The 22,893-nt window shown below is 39.8% G+C and overlaps 1 protein-coding gene across 1 annotated transcript; it reads left to right on the top strand.

Annotated features, from left to right (window-relative positions):
* The first annotated feature begins 7,724 nt into the window (after positions 1-7,724).
* On the top strand, positions 7,725-14,768 carry irf8 (interferon regulatory factor 8). The gene is made up of 8 exons (XM_088334609.1): positions 7,725-8,073; positions 9,927-10,110; positions 10,238-10,338; positions 10,841-10,898; positions 11,119-11,166; positions 12,513-12,908; positions 12,990-13,105; positions 13,775-14,768. Exons 1-8 carry the CDS (start codon positions 7,903-7,905, stop codon positions 13,964-13,966), a joined length of 1,266 nt encoding a protein of 421 aa, XP_088190735.1. The 5' UTR covers positions 7,725-7,902; the 3' UTR covers positions 13,967-14,768.
* The last annotated feature ends 8,125 nt before the right edge of the window (positions 14,769-22,893 follow it).

The following is a 22,893-nucleotide window of genomic DNA, read 5'->3' as shown; positions in this document are numbered from 1 at the left end:
GCTGTTCAGTGTAATAGACCATTTGTTTTTTCTTCTTAGCAATAAAAATATTGCTAAGGAAAACGCCCGCGACCCACTTAAAATGGGTATGCGACCCACGAGTTGAGAAACACTGAACTATAGGGAATTGACATGATTCTTCCTGCTACAGGTACACCCAAAAACCAAAAATCCGTGTGAAAGGCTGGGTATAGAAATGAGAAGAAAAATGGTGCGGTCTCTGCGGTTGGTATCCTTTCTTGTGCTCTGTAGCACTCGTTCTTGGTTGCACTATACAATACAGGCGGCAGTAGCTCAAGAGGTAAAGCGCTTGTCTTGGGACCGGGTCCGATTCCTTGCTCTTCTGTGTTAAATGTCCAAGACACTAAAACCCTAATGCCCCCATTAAGCAGGTATGGCTGATGATGCTTTCTGTGTGTGAGTGTGTGTATGTGTGTGTGTATGGGTAAGTGTGAAGCACATTGTAAAGTGCTTTGGGAGGTCGGCAGCGACTTGGAAATCATTCTACAAATACTGAGCATTGCATCTAGTGGTCAAAAATGTCAGTGTCATTCCTCAAAGGGATAACGGTCTGATTGAATAATTGTAATATTTATTATAATAATCAATGTCAGAAAATGTCCAAGATTTCCCAAACAGAGTTTGTGCTACGCACTTAACCAGCGCATCAATGAAGCAAACGTGGGAAGGTTATGCGCTTAGCATCTTACGGTTCCTGAACATGAACATCACAATACTGACCTGGCTATATGTTTTTTTCAAATATATATTTTAGTTTTTCAATCTAAAGGTGGTCATTAATGGTTTTTATCGAAATGCACGTTGAAATGCATGTTTTTGTAATTCTTCATCAGTGACATGCAATCAGGGATGCAGGTGAGGCTGTGGATTGTCTGTCATCATGGAAATATAAAAATATATAAATGATTGCAGTATATTCATGTCAAGTCAAGTCAAGTCATTTTTATTTGTATAGCCCTAAATCACGAAGAGTCTCAAAGGGCTTCACAGATTGTTACACTATATTACACAAACTATTTTCAACCGACAAGAGGAGTAGGTTATTCGTATGCAATGGAGTAGAAGTGAGTTTTAAGTTTAGATTTAAACATTTCCACTGAGGTTGCAGATCGAATCTCAGGGGGAAGAGCATTCCACAGCACCGGTGCCCGGATGGAGAACGCTCTCGAACCAGCAGAAGACTTCTTTGCTCTCGGGATCATCAGAAGACCAGCACTCTCAGATCGTAGGCTTCGGACCGGGACATAGTGGCAGATCAGATCTGAAAAATAAGAGGGAGCAAGTCCATGTATGATTTTGTACAATACTAAGAGAACTTTCAAGTCACATCTTTGGCTAACTGGGAGCCAATGCAGGTTAGCCAAAATCGGTGTTATGTGATCGTACTTTTTTGTCCTGGTTAAGAGCCTCGCTGCGGCATTTTGTACTAGCTGAAGAGACTTGATTCTGGACTTCGGGAGACCGGAGAGTAGTGCATTGCAGTAATCGAGACGGGAGGTAACAAATGCATGAATTATTGTTTCCGCATCAGACTGAGACAGTATTGAACGGATTTTAGCAATGTTGCGAAGATGGAAGAAGGCAGTTCTAGTAATTTGCTTTACATGCATCTCAAAGGATAGATCAGGGTCAAATATGACACCTAAATTTTTAACTGAGTCACTCTGTGTGATGTGACATTTGTCAATGTTCACAGCAGTTTTTGAGAATAAGTCCCGACATTTAGAAGGACCAATGACTAACATTTCAGTCTTTTCAGAGTTAAGACGCAAGAAATTGAGTGACATCCACTCTTTTATCTCAGTGAGACAGGCCTCCAAATTTCCACAGTTTAGTGTGGAAGATTCCTCCAACGGAAGATATAGTTGAGTGTCGTCTGCATAGCAATGGAAGCTGATATTGTACTTGCGAATAATATCACCTAATGGAAGCATGTAAATGTTGAAAAGTAGGGGGCCGAGCACTGAACCCTGCGGAACACCGCAGGTAACATTAAAGGGCTCAGATGTCGTTTCACCATATTTAACACAGTGTGTCCTATCTGAGAGGTAGGATTTGAACCACGAGAGGACAGCTCCTGAGAGACCAGTCCATTTTCCAACCGTTCTAGTAGGATATTGTGGCGCACTGTGTCAAAAGCAGCACTAAGATCCAGCAGCAGCAAAAGTGATGAAGCGCCAGAATCCATTGACATTAGGAGATCATTTGTTACCTTGATCAGAGCTGTCTCAGTAGAGTGGTTAGCCCTGAATCCTGATTGCATGGATTCAAAAAGGTTATTCTCCGCTATGAAAGCATTCAGCTGCTGTGCCACTACTCTTTCGAGTACTTTAGAGAGGAAAGGTAGGTTTGACACAGGTCTGTAATTACTTAATATTTCTGGATCAAGGTTGGGTCGTTTCAGTGTGGGTTTAATAACGGCGGACTTAAAAGCTGCTGGAACTACACCTGAGGAGAGTGATGTATTTATAATATTTAGAACTGAAGGCCCAAGGACGCTAAAAAGACTTTTAATAAGTGAACCTGGGAGCGGGTCGAACTGGCAAGTTGTCGGTTTGGCCACATTCACCACTTGTTTGAGATCATCAAGTGACAGTTCACTAAAACCGGCCATTTTCCCAGGGCAGCCACCCTGTCGTGCATCTGTAAATTTCAGTCCTTTAATACGTGTGGTACTAACAATATCTTTTGCAATTTCTTCCTGTATGCATTGAATCTTCTTAGTGAAGAAGACCATTAAGTCCTGAGCAGAGTGTGTCGAACTGTCTGCGATAGGCTGTTGCCTTGTAAGCGATGCTACAGTGTCAAAAAGGGCTTTGGGGTTGTTCTTTTGAGACGCAATCACCTTCGAAAGGTAGGCCGATTTTGCAGAGGCAAGGGCCGCTTTATACTTTAACAAGCTGTCACACCAGGTTTGATGGAAAACCTCAAGCTTGGTAGCGCGCCATTTTCTCTCCCATTTCCTGCATTCTTTTTTAAGGGTTCTAGTTTCATCAGTAAACCAAGGTGTGCGTCTTTTAGGACGTGATTTTAGTTTTATGGGCGCTATTGAATCCAGCACACTAGTCAGGGTGGTATTGAACTCATTCATGAGTGAGTCAATCGAGCCATTGTATTTAGGAAAGGACGCAACTGCTCCAGGAAGGAGTTCAAAGAGCTCAGAAACTGTGCCAGTGCTTATATTGCGTCCGCTAAATCCCTCAGCTTTATTAACTCTACATTTAGTTAGCACCTCAAATGTCACTAAATAATGATCAGAGATAACAGTAGTACACGGTAGCACCATAATGTTTGAGGTTAAAACTCCTCGAGTCAGAATCAAGTCTAGCGTGTTCCCATTTTTATGGGTTGGCAAGTCAACCAGTTGAGTAAAACCAAATGCATCAATTAGAGAACTAAACGCAATAGTAAGTGAACTGTGTGGGGAGTTCATATGAATGTTAAAGTCTCCCATAATTATAATTTTGTCTGCATAGGTTACTAGTTCAGACAAAAGTTCAGCAAATTCGTCTAAGAAAGTTGTGTATGGCCCAGGTGCACGATAGATAGTTATTACATCAATTGACAATTGAGGGGACCGCATCACAAGAGCCTCAAACGTTTTGTAATTATTAGAGGTACGTGTATTAAATTTGAGCGATTTTTCAGAGATTAGCGCAACACCACCACCCCTTTTCAGCGTGCGTGCTATATGACTACTCTCGTAGTCTGGGGGAGAGGCATAATTTAGCGCTAAGTGCTCATCCGGGCGTAACCACGTTTCACAAAGACCCATACAGTTAAGTTTATAATCACGAATAATGTTATCAACAAGTAAAGCTTTTGAAGCAAGCGATCTAATATTTAACAGACCAAATTTCAGCTTTGCTGAATCATTTGACTTAGCTGAACTCTTTGTAGTCTTTGTCGAGATCTTCAAAAGCTCCCGGCGTTGTGGCCGTTCGTGAGCGCTGAGTTTAAAGCGTCGGTTGTCCGGCGAGGAATGAATGGTGGAATTAGTTACATCCTCGCGTCCATCCTCGCGTCCATCTTGCTGCTTGGACTTCACACGCTTCACACATCTACCTGCACGGCAACCACGTTTCTGTTTCCTTTCTTTACGGGGCCGCCGCCGTCGTTTATTAAGAGGAATAGCTGTCCACAAGGATGCCGGGTCTCTTTGAAGTTCGTTTGGTATATCATAGGCGTTATAAAAAGTGCCCGAAAAGTCGAAATTTAGACGCCCACCCAACCGAATAAGTTCGTCCCTACTGTAAGTGTTTTTGGCCACACATGTGTCCAAAAGTGAAAGCAAAAAAGACAAGAGAACGGCAATAAATAGAAGATTAGCTGGACAACGAGCCGCAAGCATGTATCCATGCGCCGCCATGTTGAATCATCCCGCGACCTGCCCCCAGATAAGCGAAAGATAATGGACGGATGGGTTATATTGATTGAGTGTTGAAGTTCTTTGTGATTTAACTTTAGAATGATGGGTTTTTTATTTTTAAATCGCGAAATGTTCACATTATATTTTTAATACAATCCGTATGCAACGTATTACTGTGCTGAGCGTTTGCAGATGAAGAATGAGGCCTGCATTTCTCCTGCCTCATTGAAGAGGAAAATAGTGAAACAAAGGATTTTGATTTGGTGCACACCTTAGAACCAAATAATTAGTTAGTGATGACATGAGCCATCCAGTCTGCTCCTGGAAGTTTCCCATTTTATTTGCGAGGACTTGGGTTGAGGATAGTCTATTTGGGCTGGCCCCAGCTGGACACCCAGTTCTCTGGGTCCAATGTGTACTACGCGAGAGGGGCAAGCGGGGGAGACCAGCCCGAATTCCGGGTCGGGCTTGGGCTTAAGATCTTACCTCGAGGCTGAAAGTGGCGGACAAAATCTTAGAGGGTTGCTCCGAGTTGTCCGACCTTTCACTATTGAATCATCCATTACTCCTTCCATTATCTGCACCACCTAGTCTCAAAAGCGTCCCGGGGGTCCTGGAGCCTATCCCAGCTATCTTCAGGCGGTGGGCAGAAGACACCCTGAACTGGTTGGCAGCCAGTCGCAGGGCATACAGAGACATACAACCCACTCACTCATTCAGACCGAGGAACAATTTGGACCGGCCAACTAACCTGACATGCATGTTTTTGCAATGTGGGAGAAAACCGGAGTTCTCAGAGGAAACTCACACAAGCACGGGGAGAATATGCAAACTCTGCACAGGAAGGCTGGTAGCTGGATTTGACCGCATGACTCTGCCGCGGACATGCATACCATTCAGCCGCTGTGCCGCCCACTATTATATCAACTCAACTACTGTATATTTTTGTGCAGCTGAGTTTCTTCAAGTTCTGTGGCTGTTGGCACGATCACTTTTGTGCATTACTACCCCCTACCGAGAACAGGCGTTCACATGTCAATTTGGAATCTGAATGGCTAGACCACAGATCAGCAAAATGTGGAAAGAGCCACATTGGAAGTTAAAAAAATTGCCCAAAGCCGCAAAAAAAATGCAACACCTCCTGTATGTACAGTATCTATATTAGCTGTATTAGCCTAATATTATTATGACTCAGTTGCATGCAACACTTTTAGTGGCAACTTATTGCCTAAAAAGTGCTCTACAAATGTTATTTGATTTTACTACTCTGTCGTTGGATACACCCTCAAGTTTAACTTCATTACAATGTTATTTAATTACAGTATGTTTCGGATCTTTGATCAAATTAAAGAAATGCAAATAAGAAATCAAATTTTTGATGCATTCATAAAAATAGGACGAAAGTCTTTTGAAGAACTAATTAAAATTCAATTACGGTAAAATTCGGACTATAGACCGCAACTGGTTTTATGCTGCACCCAGTACATTTCAAAAGAAAAAACATTTTGTACATACATAAGCCTCACCTGACTATAAGCCGCACGTGCCCACATTGAAATCTGAGATATCTACAAAGAATGACGGTACACGAAAGAGTTTTAATCATAAACTGCACCTTAACCCCTTAAACATTCCGATGGCCTGCCAGTCGGCCGCCGAACTTTTGACAAACAAATATGTGTCCGCACTGAAATACGTCATGACACATATCATTGGAAAGATTAAACTCTTGAGATTCAAGATCCCCAAAAACTATAAAGCCGGCGTATCTCACCATGACGTCCTGTGGCAGTCCTCAACTTTTTTGAATGTCCGCTAAAATTGGTTTGTTACATCAAGGACAGAATCCGCCCCGGTAAAATATTTACTCCAAACACTATAATGTGAACATATGAATAGAAATATGCCTTCAACATTTCTGCTTCGTTGAACGTTACTTTACATTATTCCCGTTTACAAAAATACAGACTGGTAAAGTTTTTCCCAATATTGTAGTTAGCTCCCCCTCCCCTTTCTATTGCCACCTTTTCCATGTTGAGGGTCTGTTCATGCTAGTTTTATTTATGCACAAAGCACAAACTTACATTAACTTGCGTCTTCCTTGACACATATATTTCAACTGTCCCACATTTACCTTTACTGCTCAAGCGCTCCTGGCGGCCGCTAGAAAAAAATGCATGAATTAGCCGCATCATTGCATAAGCTGCAGGGTTGAAAGTTTAGGAAACAAATCGTGGCTTATAGTCTGAATTTTTAACGCAGCAACACCCTCTTCTCTCTCTTTTGATACCAAATCAACGCACCCTTCCTTGGGCCTGAGCATAAATAATATACCTAAGTGTCATTCAAAATATATACTGACAAAAATCAGAAATCACTTAATAAAAATGACTACTTTGGTAGTAAAAAGTACCAATATCAGGATGTATTCTTACTAAATTAATGGGACTTTGGTGTTAAAAAATGGGGCTGTAACAATAGGTTGATTTATATTGTGATGCTGCCCCTTTAAAATTACACTTGGCCAACACAGGAAACATGGAAGAGAAGTAAACACGCAGGGGAGAAATGCCGCAAATTAGTTGAAATGTAATATTTATTGTACACATTTTTACAGAAATGAAAACGTTAAAAGTTTTTGTTCCATGTTTGTCCTCCTACGGAAACCACATTAAAATAAAATGTATTTCTTACCCAACCTTTTCAATTTGTAGATATTTTTGGAAAAGTGCCAGGGAGCCACTTGGCAACGCCAAAGAGACACATGTGTTCACGGGTTACCGACCCCGGGGCCAAACCAACAGCTTTCACACTTGTAAGTGTGCACGGCCTTCACGTTTTTTTTTGTGAATGTCTCCGGGTAGATTTCTAAGCCAAGGAATTCTGAAAAGTGATTGGTTGAATGCTTAAATATGAAATCACACACCTGGAAGCAGTGCAGCCATGAAGAAGCAATGAAAGGAAGCTTACAGACGATATGATTTTTTTTATAAGTAAGTATTGATGGACGAAATGTAATTCACTTCACATGAGCCCTCCCTGTACTTTTAGGCCAGCAGAAAAGGCCTTGCAGGCCCATCGCTGCAGTTTCCTGACTTACAATTGTGTGTGTGTGTTTGTGTTCGACGTCTTCAAATAGTGGTTAAAAAAAATTCCCTGACACGGCAATTCTTTGTGACTGACAACTTTTGACGTGGGCAGAATTCGGTGTCAGGCCGTTTCTTGTAAATGCCCACACTTAAGAGAATGGCAGTATGGTAGTGGGCGGGGCCAATATTGATTTGACCTGCGGCTATTCGTCAGGTCTAATGACGTCACAGGAGAGTCACTACCATTCACAACAATAAACTTGGCAGGGACGCGTGTGGGGGCACTCATTTAATTCCATCTCTCATTAACAGATCTTTGCTGGTGCTTTTACTTTCACTTTGAGGGACGCTTAACTTGAGGCAATACTTTCAATCGCGATTTTATTTTGTAAATAATATCACGTTAGCGGACCCCCTAACACGATGTCGAATCCTGGAGGTCGAAGACTGAAGCAGTGGCTGATTGAGCAAATCCAAAGCGGACAGTATTCCGGGCTCATGTGGGAGGACGGAAACCGAATCATGTTCCGAATTCCGTGGAAACACGCGGGCAAACAGGATTACAATCAAGAAGTGGATGCTTCCATTTTTAAGGTTGGGATTTTCAATTTTGACATATGCAATGCTAAATTGGACATGTTTTACTTCTCTAGCTGATAATGTTTTTGTGATAATATTTTTCCAAAGAACACAGTTACTGGTCTAATCCTACAACTGATAATATTGATAATACAGTATAATCATAATAATAATAGTGGTTCCGATAATAGCAATAGTACAATTTCTAAATATTTTGAATACTAAAAAGTACCTTAATTTGCCTGACAAATACCAACTGCCCTATTCATAATATACAGAACTGTCTCAGAAAATTATAGAATATAGCGATAAAATTCTTTAATTTCTGTAATGCCTTTTAAAATCAATTTCATACATTTCGTATTCATTACAAAACCAATGAAATATTGCAATACTTTTATTATCTTTAATACTGCTGATTTGGTTGAATTGCCCCGGACCCTTTGCTCTGAAAATGCTGGTCGACTTGTGATCCCAAGAGCCAGGAAGAGATCCACAGGTTCGAGAGCGTTCTCCATTATTGCCCGGGTGCTGTGGAATGCTCTGTCCTCTAAAACTCGATCCGCAACCTCAGTGGAACTGTTTAAATCTAGGCTTAAAATGCACTTCTATCCTATAGCTTACGAATGACCTATATTTCATGTTGATAATATTGGTGTATTGTTTGTTATTGCAACATCCGTTGCAGCCTAGTCATCACGGAAGGGGGATTACCTCATGTGCAGTCCCTTCTGACGGTTTCTTCATTCTCCTCATGTTGAGGTTTTGAGTTTTTCCTTGCCCTCATGTAGGTTTTAGATCAGGGGATGGTGTAATAATAGTCTGTGGCTTGCAATAATATGTGGTCTGTGCAGCCCTTTGAGACTCCTTGCGATTAGGGGCTATACAAATAAACATAACTTGACTTAATATTTTGAAATAGGATATTAGAGTGTAAGCCATAATCAGTAATATTTAAACAATGAAAGACTATTGAAATTTAAGTTGCCTGGTAATGAATACTGAGGGAAAATTAAGAACATGATCAAAATATTTGAAATTTCTTAGACAGTCCTTTATTGTTTACCTATGTCATTAAATGTAGAATTAGTAACTTATATTCTAATGGGTACTTTTTAGCAGTTAGTTAACTTTGTCAAACATTTCACAAAACTGAGAAGGCCCTAAATAGTTTTTAGTTATTAGTGTACAGTTTGTCATAATTGTTTGCCTGCTACTCAACCTTTTTAGAAAATAATTTATTTAATACCTTCACGGCACGTAGTGGTTAGCGCGTGTGCGGCATAGTTCTGAGGTCATGAGATCAAACCTCCTGTGTGGAGTTTGCATGTTCTTCCCGTGCTTGTGTGGGTTTCCCCCCACATTCCAAAAACATGCATGTCAGATTAATTGGCCGGTCCAAATTGTCACTAGGTGTAAATGAGCGAGTGAGTTGTCTGTCTCTGTGTGCCCTGCGATTGGCTGGCAACCAGTTCAGGGTGTACCCTGCTCACTGCCCGAGGATAGCTGGGATGGGCTCCAGCACCCCTGGGACCCTACTGAGGATAGGCGGTGCAGATAATGGCTGGATGGATGGACCTTGTCCTTTTTTAAACAACCTTGTTATAGTGGCAATGAAGATGTTTAATGAATGACTGAAGCCCTATTAAAACACTATCGTTTCTTCTTTCAAATAAATATCAAATCGTCCTTAGGCAGCAACCAATTCTGGGCGTAACTCCGGTTCCTAGACCGTCAGTACGGAAATGCTCCATTCCATTATCTAGAAAAAAATGTTCCATAACATGTATAGTTAACATTACAGTTCACATTTTTTATTGTTCATAAACTGTCCAATATTTTAAAGATTTAGACGGCTGTGTTTGCAGGCGTGGGCCGTGTTCAAAGGGAAATTCAAGGAAGGCGACAAGGCAGAACCCGCAACTTGGAAGACTCGCTTGCGTTGTGCGCTCAATAAAAGTCCCGACTTCGAGGAAGTGACTGAAAGATCTCAGCTGGACATCTCAGAACCTTACAAAGTCTATCGCATCGTACCTGAGGATGAACAGAAACGTGAGCGTTTCAATTTGAAACAAGTCCTCATTACATTTAAATACAATATGTCAATATTCATAAAGAATATGATTCTAATGACTTTTCTAACATCTGTTTGTTATTATTATCTGTAATTTTATTGTAGATGGAAGAAGCTCTGTAATGGCCGTGCCTACTGCCAACTGCTCCAGCGAAATGATCGACATGGACTGCAGCCCTGCAGACATTGAAGGGTTCATTAAAGAGGTTATTAAGTGAATTTTTAAGTTCAACTTTTTTGTCAAATATGCTAGATGCACAATATACAGCAAATATTAAATTACTTCCTCTCCCCGCGTCCAAACATGCAATATATAAGGCACAATGCAGACACAATAGCAGCACAATCAAAAAAGGAAAAAAAGTATACGCATAAAAATATACACGGTTTTGAATTAAAAGATGCAAAGTATAGCCGGAATCTGAATAAAACATTTAGACAGAATTCAGAGTCCTGACAGCGTAATAAAAGAAGCTGTCCTTGAGCCTGCTCTTGTTCTGGCTCTGAGACTCTAGGCTTTTCCTTGAAGGCAGCTGTTTGAAGAGGCTATAAAATGGGGGGGTTTGATGTTGGGATCACCTATAATCCTGGTGGCTTTGCGGGTGAGGCGGGAGTTGTAGATGTCCAAGGGAGGGGACACTAATGACCTTTTCTTATTCTTTTTGCCTTGATTCTCTTTGCTGACGTTTGGTTGTTGCACCGGTACAGGAAGAAAGCTGCAGGATCCAAGCCAGCCCTGAATATTGGCCGCAGACGAGCGTCGGCGGTAAGAAAACAGCACAAAGCTAACCACAAAACGCGTTGGTGGAACACGAGCTTTGCTCTTTTTGTGCGTTTGTTCAGTCCAACTGCAAGATGGAAGAATTGACTAATATCCTGTTGAACTTTGCTGACTGAGATGATTAAGTTGTTGTTGTAAAAATATTTCTGATGATGAAGCAAATTAATGTATCGGCGGCTTTTATTCTTTTCTTTTTAATCCCCAGCTTTCTCGTTGCATCAGGAACCCTTTCCCGCTGGCACACTAAGCTCAGGTAATTTTACTATGGGTGCAACTTTTAAGAGTATTTTCAAAGAAATTCAATTGAAAGAGAAATTGGGTTATTGATTAGGGGAGGGACGATGTCCATGACTGGCACAGGGACTACTTGAGTACTACCATATGCCCCCAACTCAATCTCAATAAGAAGAATACTGGGCACTTCATCGGATTATTTCATCTACTTAATCATTTGATAATTTGCTAGTCAAGAAATCGAGGGTAAGATTTTAAGAATTTACTCATAGTTACTTAAAGCTGGTTTTAATTGACAAACTATAGTTACTAATGAGTTGACTGTGTTATTTAAAAATAGGTTAAGGCTATGGGTAGGTGTTTTTTGCATGAGCTTCTATTCTTAACTGTAAAGTGATTTGAATTGTAATCAGTAAAGCTTACTTTAAAGGGACAGTGTGTATGATTTTTCCACTAGATGTTGTTGTATTATGTTGTGCAACCGAAACAAGTGCTTAAAAGCATAAGGAAAAAAAGCAAACTACGGAGACTCCAAGTGACCAAACTGCAGAATTTTTGGTCTCATAATTATGCCAAGCCTTTTGCGAGGTTTTATTTTTTGGGTTGCCGCAAAATGGCAAACAATCATGTTAGCTCCCTATAGATCAGCCTGATGTTCTTTTATATAAATACAAATGTTTAAAAACTGCACGTTTATATGATAGTTTGTGTAATTTTGCTTTATTTTAAAATCAATAGAATACCTTGGGGAAGTGCCAGATTGCAACCTTGAGGTGGTTTATGTGCTGTTGTCATAGGTGGTTGCCATGGTTATGGACAAAATAACATTCGGTTGCCATCATTCTCTGAGGATTAAAGCAAACTTCTGAAACCTGACAACAAAGCAGATGATATTGAAAGAGAAATGTAGCATATTTGATTGATAAAATCCACTACTGTCTAATTCAGATGTATAAATTGAGGACTGTGAGGGTGAAATGTTGGCATAAACATGTACCAGTTTATCTTAAAGGGCATGTTTTCCACATGTCACCACAATGTTTCGTATTTAGAGCGCATGTGTTGCGTAAATTGGAGCGTTCTGAATTCCTTGTTACCGCCACAAAAAAAAAGGAACACGTCGTACGGTATTTAAAGCCGCAGTGTTTGAAATGTAAAGTCGTGTAGGCTGGAATTTATGGTAATTTTTGGAAGGGAGTAAATTGTATTTTGTGTACTAGTAGTAAAGGTTTCAAATACTTCTCACAAGTTGAGCATTGGTCTGAAAAAACTTCTATCGAGCTTCACTAGTTGCCGAGATTACAACATTCTAAATTGCACGGTAATAAATCTTCATAACACTTTGGCACACTTTGTGCCTTCCAGCATTCTCCCAAATGGTGATCTTTTTCTACTACGGAGGAAAGCTGACGGACAACACGGTGGTACATCACCCGGAGGGCTGTCGGCTCTTCCCTGCCCTGCAGCACCCGGGACGCAGCGCCCCCTACAGCTCAGACAGCATGCAGAATGTGTATTTCCCCTCGGCCGAAGGCGTCGAGCCGGAGCGGCAGCGCCACATTACACACAAGCTCCTGGGCCACCTGGAGCGAGGGGTTCTGCTGCGGGCCAATCAAGATGGCATTTTCATCAAGAGGTTGTGCCAGAGCCGAGTCTTTTGGAGCGGGCTGGCTGACCCGGCTTCGCACTACAGCCCAGTGCCGTGCAAGCTGGAAAGGGATGTGGTGGTGAAGATATTTGACACTGGGAAGTTCCTTCACGGTGAGGCTTTGCTTTTCCTTGATACGAATAACGAAAATCCCATCCTAACCTGCAGCCTTTATTTTATTTGTCATCTTGCAGCCCTGCAGCTGTACCAGGAAGGTCAAATTCCTCCTCCTGATCCAACTGTGACCTTGTGTTTCGGAGAAGAGCTTCATGATCTCAGCACCACCAAGAATAAGCTTATCATTGTGCAGGTAGAATTAGAATGGTCTTTATTGTCATTGACATCAACGTAGTGAACATTGTTTGCAACGAGGTTAGATATGGCACTCCAGGATAAACACGGAATAAAGACTTAGAATAGAAAAATAAGCTAAAAAGAATGTCAGGATAAATAGAAAAAAATATTTCTAAGGTGGCCGAATTTTTAAGTGTATCTTAGTAATTGGGCAATGTAAAATAGTGCATTGTAACAATACTGCAATGGAAAATAGTGCAATAACATTTAGCACCAATAATTATTCCCAAATAAGTCGATAAATAAGATATGAATGCACTTTTATAAAATAAAACTGGCAATATATATATTTTTCATCGTCTTACTTGCTTGTTTAGGGTGGTCATGATAAGTTTAGTAGACACACAAAATAATGAGGGAAGACATCAATGAATTTTGAATTTGCAAGGAGAGCAGGGAGAGAAGCTTTCAGATAAAAAAAGTCCACCTGTTCTAAAGGCCCTCTCCTGAACCCTTTCTTTTTACTAATTTCCAGTTACAAAAGCAGATCCACCATTAAGAATGTGGAAATCAAAGATCAGCAACATGATTGGCTGATAGTGACAGTAACATAACAGTCAAAGCAACAAAAACGGTACGCAATAATAGTCAAAATAACGACCCCTGTCCTCTCTCTGCACCTTAGATTACGATGGTGAAGTGTCAGCAGCTGCTGGAAGCTGTGAATTTGCACCGTTCGCAGCCGTACTGCGCTAGCATGGAGTTGTGCGACAGCATGTCCGCCGAGCAGATGGAAAACCTATACCAGGACCTGTGCAGCTATAGCGGTCCCCAGAGGTCGGCCTGCTACAGGGACAACATGCCCATCACTGCCTGAGGGTTATTTTTGCCAAGACTCCCTGTTATCGAACTAAGAATATTCTTAATGCCAAGACATGGTTGCTTTTCGTATTATATACAAAAAGAGTTGATGAAAGCGAATTTTCAAACCTGTTTTTAATTGGTTCACGTGGCTGCTATATGATTGATGAACATTTACACTTGCAATCACTTCAGTGTAATTCAAGACAACAAATGGTGCGGTTTTCTCACTTTGAGTCTCCGTAGTTTGTATTCTTCCTTGTGGGCTTTAGCACTATTTTTCAGTTGCATGGCATAATACAGCGATATCTAAGGGGTCAAATAACACGCACTGTCCCCTTAACATAACATCAACAACCATAACTCTAAATTCTCTACATTGATCTAACCAAAAGTAACAATTTAATGTATAAACCCTAATAATTTTTTTGTAATATCCAACTCCTGTTAATTGCCCACGGTTAATTCTTATGAAAATATATTTACAATGCTACAATGTAAAATATATATATTTTTAATATATATAATTCAGCACCTAACTTAAAATAATTATTTTTCTGTCCCCAAGTGCATGTGATCTTTACTGCGCGGAAAAAAAATGAGTTAGTGTCATGTTTGTTTACGATATGTAGAAAATCCAGACTAAATGTCTGCTTTTGGAAGGAGTGAGTTTTATTTTATTATTGTTAGTTAGGCACAGGTTAATAGGTTAAAGATAGGTTTTACTACCGTCATACCTCTGTAGTTTTTTTTATTTGTTTTGTTTTTTTAAAATCTTTACCTGCCCGTTTTTATTAAAATCACATGGAAAGCTACTAGATTTTTTGTCATTTCTTGTATTGGTTGTTCAATGGATTTTAGTTAAAAACAAAAGAATCCTCTACTTCAGAAAGCCCGTGAACTGTTCAACTTTGATATCATCTTCACTTGATAGCAAGTTTTAAAATGGCCGCCATTGAGATGGCTAAAAACAGGTGGATTTTGCTTTTTAACTCATTCTACAAAGATATTAATATCCAAATTGCCATAATAGGAATAGTTGGGGCCCAAACAATATATTATTGTTCCATTTTTTTCTCTTGATTTTGCTTAAAAAAATGTATTACAAGTGGGACATTTTTAGAAATAGGTTTTGTATTTCACAAAGCACGCGTGCGGCACAGTTCTGAGGTCATGAGATCAAACCTTCCTGTGTAGAGTTTGCATGTTCTCCCCGTGCTTGCGTGGGTTTCCCCCAGGCACTCCAGTTTCCTCCCACATTCCAAAAAACATGCTTGTCAGGTTAATTGGCCTGTCTAAATTGTCCCTAGGTGTGAATGAGCGAGTGAGTTGTCCGTCTCTGTGTGCCCTGCGACTGGCTGGCAACCAGTTCAGGGTGTCCCCTGCCCACTGCCGATGATAGCTGGGATGGGCTCCAGCACCCCCACGACCAGGGTTGGGTAGGGTTACTTTAACTTGATTACTTTCAATTACTTTTGGATTACTCCAATACCAAATATGCTAATAAAAGACAAAAGAAACTAAATATGAATAAAATTACTAAATTTTGTGCAGGCTTGGGGAGTAACGCAATACATGGAACGGCAAAAATTATGTTGGCAAGCTGTTTGGATTTATTTTCATTTTGTTTCTGTCGCATTTTATGTTAGTTTTGCCGGAGATCAAAGAGATCAAAGGCAGGAGACAAAGCTTACCGCGTGTTGTGAGTCATCATTTTATTCATATTTAGTTTCTTTTGTCTTTTATTAGCATATTTGGTATTGGAGTAATCCAAAAGTAATTGAAAGTAATCAAGTTAAAGTAACCCTACCCAACCCTGCCCACGATCCTACTGAGGATAAGCGGTGCAGATGATGGATGGATGGATTTTACAAAGCATACACTTAATTGGAAAAAAACCAAAACTGCTGTATAGTTTTTCCTCACATCTTCACGATTCAGTTTTGGAGATTGTGTTCAATTTGTGATCAACATTAACCCATTTCTAGCGAGTGTAAATCCTTTTAGCTTTAAATTTAGGTTTGTTCAAACTTTGCTTAAGTCTAGATTTTGCAAACTTTCATTTGTTACCTTTAAAAATTAGTGTTCAGTAGAGTGTTGTTGTTGTCAAAAAGAGATTTGAAGGTCCCCTAAAATATAAGTTTAAAAATAGTCAAAAAAAAAAAAAACATTTGAAAACAAAGAATTAAAAAAAAAACTTATGGCTGGAAGTTTTGGTTCTTTATACCAGCTCAGTAGCCTAGATGGTAAGGCGCCCGCTTTGAGACTGGGAGGTCGGTGGTTCGCGCCCCGGCCGAGTCATTCCTAAGACTTAAAAAGTGGTCGGCGGCGCCCTCTGTTGGCTGCGGCTGCATCGGCTCGCTACAACGGGTCAGGTGCAATCGACATTTTATACCAGCTCAGTAGCCTAGATGGTAAGGCGCCCGCTTTGAGACTGGGAGGTCGGTGGTTCGCGCCCCGGCCGAGTCATTCCTAAGACTTAAAAAGTGGTCGGCGGCGCCCTCTGTTGGCTGCGGCTGCATCGGCTCGCTACAACGGGTCAGGTGCAATCGACATTTCGTTCTGTGTACATTGTTACACAGAATGACAATACAAGGAAATTATTATTATTATTATTATTTTGGGGAGTTGGTTACTTCCAAAAATCGTGGAAAGAGAGTAATAAAGACAATTTGTTGTAAGTTTATTCACTTTCTAAACTTGCTACTAGAGCTTGTAGTCAGCAAAAGGGCTTATGATTTTAATATTATATAATGAGAGCACTTTACGGATAACTCATCCAATATTTTACACTGCTGTCCAAATTGTCGTGTTTGATGAGCAAACTGTTTAAAAAGACATGTTTTCATGGATAGTGAGGCTGCATCTTTGCCTTCACAAAATTCTTTACAGCAGGGGTGACTTTAGGTTCAGAGCTTTCAGAGTGTCTGGCTGCTTAAAAAAAATCATTTCCCTTAAAGTGATTTAGGATCATTTAACACTGTTTATAAGGTTCACTTCCCATTTGTGAACATCACATTGCACTTATTGGTTAGCAGAAACGCTATTACTACACCATGCCCGGTTTTTACTCATTAATTTCAACTAGAGTACACACACACATACAGAAGAAGAAGCATGATACGTACTGGACAATAATGTATTCTATTCAACTTAATACAGCTTTATTTTTTTCCTCACCGTAATCGACATAACCTCCACAGACTCCGCTGCTATGCCGCAAGTGACACTTACTGAGCGAAAAAGCCGGTGAGGGGGCGGGGCTAAGAATCAAATGGCAGATTTTTGTATTGTTTTCCTTTTTTTATCAAATCTAGCAGGTTTCGTCATATTTAGGCATATCCTGTCCTTAATTAAAGAAAATAGAGTTTTAAAAATGCAGAAATTTTGGGGGGTGCTTGTGTTGAGTCTGCTTGAGCACCCCCCAAAACGTGTTGTTTACGCCACAGAATAAAAACATTTGCCTTAGTGTACTTGTCAAAGTCTGTGTGTGTGTTTCATTAAATTCTACAAAACAGGAACATCATTTAGATGTTGTCGCAGGAAGCAAACATCGCTTGCCGCCCACGTGACGATTCCTACGACTCAATGTATTTATAGTGCGGTACATTGTGCAGAGTGCACAAAATAAGATAAATTGGAACTTCATGACCCTTTAACAATGAGGAGATTATGGGGTAAAACTGGAAAATGTGAACACTGGGAGGCATTTAGAAAAGTTAAGCAATCGATTACATGATCAGCATGATATCAAGATTTTTTCTAAATCACAAATTGATCCGTATTAGAACTTAGCTTTCTGCTGACATGTCTTTTTGTGCCCACGTCCAGTGTCTGCAATGTGGTTGTTGTTGTGTTGCAACAAACTGTTTGCGGCGTCTGAGGCTTCCCACAATTTGCCGTCAGAGATAAGAAACAAACAGAAGTGATGTGGCCCCCCGTTAACATCAACCAAATGAAATGTCACTGAGCTGGCTTGCACACTTTGGGCAACCATAAAAACTTTAGTATAGTATAGTATAGTATAGTATAGTATAGTATAGTATAGTATAGTATAGTATAGTATAGTATAGTATAGTATAGTATAGTATAGTATAGTATAGTATAGTATAGTAGTACAGCTTTCTTATTTAAATTGTGTTTCATTTTCCTTACAAAGGGTTTTGTGTGTTTTCATTTGACAAAAAGACCGAAAACACAAGTGGAAAAATCCACCTCTAAACAGGTTTGCATCATGAAACAAACCCAACAAGGTATCAGGAGATAGAACTGGTTTAAAATTAATGCGACTAATATGAGAACAGACATGCAGAGAGGAACTGGGAGAGCGCAGGTGGAACGTGGTCCCCCAAACTTGAAGGCAGGGACAAAGCCGCCAACGGTTTTACACAAACACACACAGTGATGGAGCTTTACATCCTCTTAGCAGTATCGGTGGAAACCAAAAGTTGGTTTTGTTTAGTTGACATACACTTTGGTCGAAAAAAGTTCCTCACAGGTGAACCGTAAGATATATTTTCATACACACAAAACTATAAAACTATTACATTTATTTTAGAAATGCTTCTATGCAATCATTGCCAGTTAATGATGACAATTTTTACATGTTTGACTATACTTTCATTGGCCAAAATCAAATGGCTATGGCTTTTTCTTTGCCACTCTGCCTTGAAGGCCATCATCTCTGAGTCACCTCTTCACCGTAGATATCTTTACTGGTGTTTTGTGGGTAATATTAAACAAAGCTGCCGGTTGAGGACTTGTAAGGTGTCTATTTCTCACACTAGATACTCTAATGGACTTGTCCTCTTGCTTGGTCGTGCCTCCCACTTCTCTTTGTACTTTGGTTTGTGCCCGTTTTTACCGTTTTCTAAAAGGAGTTGTACACACTATTGTGGGATATCTTCAGTTTCAAGCAATTCCTCATATGGAATAGCCTTGATTTATTGCTACTATAATAAATAGACTGTCAAGTTTCACATGAAAGTTTTCTTTTTATGGCCATTCTGAAAGTTTAATCAATCCCACAAATAGCTAGCCCAAAGAAACGTCAGTTTTATAACTTCTTTAACTAGCTAAACCTAAGGTCACCAAACTATGGCCTATGGGCTATGTTGAGAGAAGCACACCAAAAAAAATGCTTCTAGTCAAACAATGACCTGCAGTCCACTGAATGTCACCACACCACCTCTTCTAGCTGTATATTATGACTACCATTTATCAAACAGACAGTTGTGCAAACGCCAATTCACTTGTTATTTGATGTAAAATAAAAGACTTTGTTTACGGTAATACAGTTACACTCACCTGGATTACTTAGCCTGTGTCCCTGTGTACCCCATAAAAGCAATATTTTTAATTGCGCTCATGGCTAACATTATAATACACGGCTACATTTTTCGGTATATGCTTTTTTTTAAATCAATTGTAATTGTCAAAATATTACATTCCATGCAAAAAACACTACTGAAATAGCCTACGAGTTTTTCAATGCAAATGATTAAATTTAGTGCACAAAAAGGGATACATAATATTTGCTATTCCTCTTAATTAAAGTTTTGTATGTAAATTAATGTATTCATTTGTATATTTTTTGTGTTTCAAAAACAAGTGGATTATGTGCTCCCTTTATCAACACCTAAACAATTAACAAAACTTGTGCAGGTAAATGCAAACGCAAAAAAAGTGGATAGCCTTATGTCATCTTTTTTCCTCATGTGTTGCTGAAGCGTCAGATTTAAGAATCTGTCAACATGTAATAAAATAAAATATAAATTAGCTTTGTTTTCTTATCTGTTGAACACAATTAGCAAACACAATATACTATTAGATCACTGAAGTGCTGGTTGCTGGAAATGGGCCTCTATACATCTATGTAGACATTGCATTAAAACAGGCATTTGCAGCTAATACATTAATTTCCTGTGCTAACAATATATAACATGTATTTCTGATTAGTTTCATGTTAGTTTCATTGCTTTTTCTTCAAAGATAAGGACAATCCTAAGCGACCCCAAACTTTTGAACAATAGTGTACATACATAACGATTGCATCATAATTTCAAACATGTTGAGAATTCGTTCTTTTACTGGCTCTCACGAGATATAAAGAGCCACTGTTTGCCTGTCGGTGAGTGAGACGACAGATGGGATATTTCGTCATATATCGGCCCTGTTGCTGCACCCTAACAAGATCCTTGACCGCCTGATTTTCTGTGGACAGGAAGGAGCTCAGGAAGATGACCCGGCGCACAACTTCTCCCCTTAAAAGAGGAACAGACATGCAGACATGATGTGGGCAACTCCGGACATTTGTCCAATTTTGATAGCGTACCAGCGTGAATGCGAAATGTGTGCAAGAATGACATAAGAAGACAAAGAAACGAATGGCATTGAACAAAATTAAAGTAATAATCAATAATAAATGTTTAAAAATGATAATCCATCTCCTCAATCCCTTTTAAAACAAGATGACTTTGTATCAGTAATGCTGTTTTGGTGTCTCTCGTGCCCTCCATACAATATATTTTTCACAAAGCATTGACGTGTACAGCTGTAACATTCAAATAATGTATTTTTTATAATGCATTTGCAATGTATCCCTATATATTTATTTATCAAGATTGGTATCACACGTCATGTCAATAGCACACACATAAATATATGTATATATATTAATATCCAAATTAACCTAGAAATAGGTTTTGTATTTCACAAAGCACGCGTGCGGCACAGTTCTGAGGTCATGAGATCAAACCTTCCTGTGTAGAGTTTGCATGTTCTCCCCGTGCTTGCGTGGGTTTCCCCCAGGCACTCCAGTTTCCTCCCACATTCCAAAAAACATGCTTGTCAGGTTAATTGGCCTGTCTAAATTGTCCCTAGGTGTGAATGAGCGAGTATATATATATACTGTATATACAGTGCTGTTCAAAATAATAGCAGTGCAATGTGACTGAAGATTCTAAGAAAATAAACAAGACCCAGCATTCATAAAAGGCATGCTGCAAAGGCCAAGGGGTGTATTGAAAAAATAGCAGTGTGGCAACTAATCTCTGAGTTCATCAAGTTGGGGGAATAAAAAACAAAAATAGGTGGGAATCAGGTGGGAATCATGTGGCGCCTATTTAAGGATGATGAAGACAGCACAGGTTGAACATGCATTTAAGGAAAATGGGTTGTTCAAGACATTGCTCCAAAGAACAGCGTTCTTTGATTAAAAAGTTAATTTGAGAGGAAAGAACCTATAAAGAGGTGCAAAAGATTGTTGGGTGTTCAGCTAAAATGATCTCCAATGCCTTAAAATGGTTAGAGAAGTGGAAGAAAATGGAAGACAACTATTAAAATGGACCGGAGAATAACCAGAATGGCAAAGGCTCAGCCATTGATCAGTTCCAGTCTGCAGTTGCCTGTAAGTGCTGTGTGAGTTAGAAGACGTCCGTGTGAAGCAAATTTATTTTCATGAATCCCACGCAAAGTCCCTCTGTTAAAACAAGGCAGGTGCAAAGGTTACAATTCACCAAAGAACCCATCAACTGGCCCAAAGAAAAACGGAATGATGAAAGTAATATTGTCCTTTTTTAGTACAGGGGCCACAGACCTTGTGTGAGACGACCACAAAACTCTAAATTCAATCCTCAGTATACATTAAAGACAGTGAATCATAGTGGTGTAAGTATGGGCATGTTTGTCCTACACTGTCGTTGGGCCCATTTATTACATTCCATACTCTACTCTACTCTACTCTACTCTACTCTACTCTACTCTACTCTACTCTGCTCTGCTCTGCTCTGCTCTGATCAGCTCTACTCTAAATGCTGCTGATTTGTTTAACCCCAAGACTGGTTTCCTTTTCAAGAGAAACAAAACCAGAAGTAAAAAAGAGGCGCTAAAGGGGAAGACCCAGGTGTAGTTGGTGTCCTAGGGGGTGGGAGACAAGAGTATTGACACGCTTCACGCTTTAGTGCACTTGCTTTGTATGTGTGCGTATTTGTTTTTTTGTGCACCAGTGTGCACAAATGAACACTTTCTTCGAACGCAATTTCTTTTCACATCGAGTTCTGTAACGGTTATTACTAAAAAAATTGTCACTCAACTGTTATTATAACACGGTGTGTTACTCCGCTATTTTTTAAAGCAGATCATCATTTCTGATACCTTCTGATCTTTGAAAGCTTCTCCGTAGCTTCCCTAGTGCTATACAACACCTAATCCCCCAGCAACACAAAATACAATATGGCAAAAAAATGGTTGTGCGTGTTTATACGTATCTACAAAATACAACTGAATAAAGTTACGTTGGCACTGACAAAAACACAGAGTACGTGGTCGCATAAATTCTCCCTATTGATATTCTGATATTCTCTCTACCGTATATACTCACATCCAAGCCATATTCACAACTACAAAATAAAATATTGAAATCAGGGTGTCAGTTTATATTTGTATATTTGGTTGTGTGGCTTATACAGGAACAATGAATGGGGCAAACATAAGTACAGAATTTACAGTAAGAAAGTGCTAAAATGTGGTATTTGTATATGAAAAATTATTTTTGCAGTATACCATGCCTGGAGAGAATAAAAGAAAATGTCTTGGACATTGCCCAGAAATAGGGAAGGGAATCTTCAAGTTGTTTGAATGGTAAATGGTCTGCATTTATATAGCACTTTTAAAGTCATTGAAAGACCTCCCAAAACACTTTACAATGTGCTTTACACTTACCCATTCACACACACCAATAGGGAGTCAGCCATGCAAGGCGCCTACCTGCTTATTATATGCATTAGGGATTCAGTGTCTTGCCCACAGACACTTCGACATATAACATGGAGGAGCCGGGAATCGAATCTGGGATCCCAAGACAAGCGCTCTACCATCCGAGCTAATGCCGCCGTTTGAAGACAAAAGACGATATAGAGTGTCTCAGCTAAGTATTAATTGAAT

This window comes from Urocampus carinirostris, chromosome 4 (assembly GCF_059441175.1).
Source record: "Urocampus carinirostris isolate Australia breed hairy pipefish chromosome 4, RoL_Ucar_1.0, whole genome shotgun sequence".
Lineage (NCBI taxonomy): Eukaryota > Metazoa > Chordata > Actinopteri > Syngnathiformes > Syngnathidae > Urocampus > Urocampus carinirostris.
The sequence above is the reverse complement of the archived record's forward strand: the minus strand, read 5'-3'. Positions and strand labels throughout refer to the sequence as shown.